Source organism: Physeter macrocephalus, chromosome 11 (genome assembly GCF_002837175.3).
Source record: "Physeter macrocephalus isolate SW-GA chromosome 11, ASM283717v5, whole genome shotgun sequence".
Taxonomy (NCBI): Eukaryota; Metazoa; Chordata; class Mammalia; order Artiodactyla; family Physeteridae; genus Physeter; species Physeter macrocephalus.
This window is the reverse complement of record NC_041224.1, coordinates 82,039,689-82,041,231: the sequence shown is the minus strand read 5'-3', so window position 1 is coordinate 82,041,231 and position 1,543 is coordinate 82,039,689. Positions and strand designations below refer to the sequence as shown.

The 1,543-nt window shown below is 49.6% G+C and overlaps 1 protein-coding gene across 1 annotated transcript; it reads right to left on the bottom strand.

Moving 5' to 3' along the window:
• Positions 1–455: 455 nt before the first annotated feature.
• Positions 456–1,334, bottom strand: LOC102992761 (kidney mitochondrial carrier protein 1-like). Its single transcript, XM_055088790.1, has one exon. The coding sequence runs from the start codon at positions 1,224–1,226 to the stop codon at positions 504–506; it is 723 nt and encodes a 240-aa protein (XP_054944765.1). The 5' UTR covers positions 1,227–1,334; the 3' UTR covers positions 456–503.
• Positions 1,335–1,543: the final 209 nt, after the last annotated feature.

Genomic DNA, 1,543 nt, shown 5'->3' with positions numbered 1-1,543 from the left:
TATACCAGGTCTCCATGTGTGAATTTCTTCGGCAGACATGAAGCCAAAGCCCCCCCAGAAGTTCAGGAACAATAACACCCTCTTGGAGGCTCTATTCATTCCATGGTTCTGAAGAGCTTCTTTCAAACAGTCTGCGAGTCTCAGCTATGAGCTGAGATGCATCAGGAGTTATTCTCCCCTGAGGGAATCAGTCCACAGTTCCTGATCTTCATGCAAGTTTTCTTTAGCAAGAAACATGCATTTCATGTTATCTTTGATGTCGAAGGGCACTTGAATGGTATGGACTAGTGTTTGGATGTTACAGTCTATGCCATTAAACATTTGGTGCAGAGCGTCCGATGCCAGGCAGGACACAGCAGTCCGAGCTAACCCAGTCTTCACCTGTTGCTCACACCTCAGAATCTGTGGCGGGCCAAGCAGTGAGAAGCAGGAGGAAAGACAGGAAGCTTCGCTATTTCAGACGTGAGCATTTTCAGCGGGATGTCTCATGCAGTCTTGACTTGTCACAAATCCAATTTCTTCAGCTGCTCATATGTCACAAAGAAAATAATATTCCAGGGACCAAGTCTCGACCAATTTGGCCAAAACCCTTTATATAGAGCAAAAAACCCTTCATTCTTCCATGTCTCTAACAAACAATCCAGGGAACCTGTGTAGCCAGGGCATCTGCCATCTCGAAGGACTCTCTGATTCATCATACGTGTTCTCACCACATCAACAGTGTTTGAAGCCAGGGCCCCCGCCAGCCCACAGGTGAAGCTTGAGAGGAAATGGGTATACACATTGTCTCCCATCAAGCCCGAGAGAATCAGATGCTTCTTGGTGAGGTCGTAGACCGGCAGCTCCACACCAACAACAATAGCGGCCCTCTGAGCAGTAAGGGACACGCCCTCCCAAAGTCCTGTTGTTCCCTCTTGCTGGTAAATGTGAATGAAGTTGCCTATCATTCCTCCTTGAAGGGTGCTATTTTGTGCTTGCATCCGAATTTTCAAAACATCAGTTGGATTATCAATGGTTGAGGATATGACTCCAGAGAGAATTCCACAGACCACATTTATCAGAAGGGTTTCATCTTCCAGGCGCTCGACAAATAACCGCTTCAGGCTCTGGTAGGCGCCTGTCTTGATGGTGCCATAGGAAGCCTGGAGCAACATTGCAGGAGCAATCCCTGAATACAGTCCTTTCAGGCCTTCCTCTCTGCCTGTCCTCACTAATGCATGCAACATTCCTCGATACCTGATTTCTTTAAACTTTGCATCGTTCTTCTGGCCTTGAATCTGGAGCCGTGTCTTGGTTAAATCAATTGGAAAAGTACCGCACTCCGCTGTGATGGAGGCCAGGCTTCCAGTTCAGGGCTGACATGCTCACCGCTGTCCCTTCTCCTTTGTTCACAGACGCATAGCCTCCAACAGGGTTTTTCCGGGCCAGGGTTCAATCCCTGGTCCCCTGGTCGAGGAACTAAGATCCCACAATCCGCGCGGTACAGCGGGTGGCGGCGGCCCTGCACCTCCTACTCCCCAGGCGCAGCGCCGCTGGCTCCAGC

What these genes read in the sequence shown, in the direction of transcription:
- LOC102992761 (XM_055088790.1), bottom strand. Translation starts at nt 1,226, where the DNA reads ATGTTGCATGCATTAGTGAGGACAGGCAGAGAGGAAGGCCTGAAAGGA.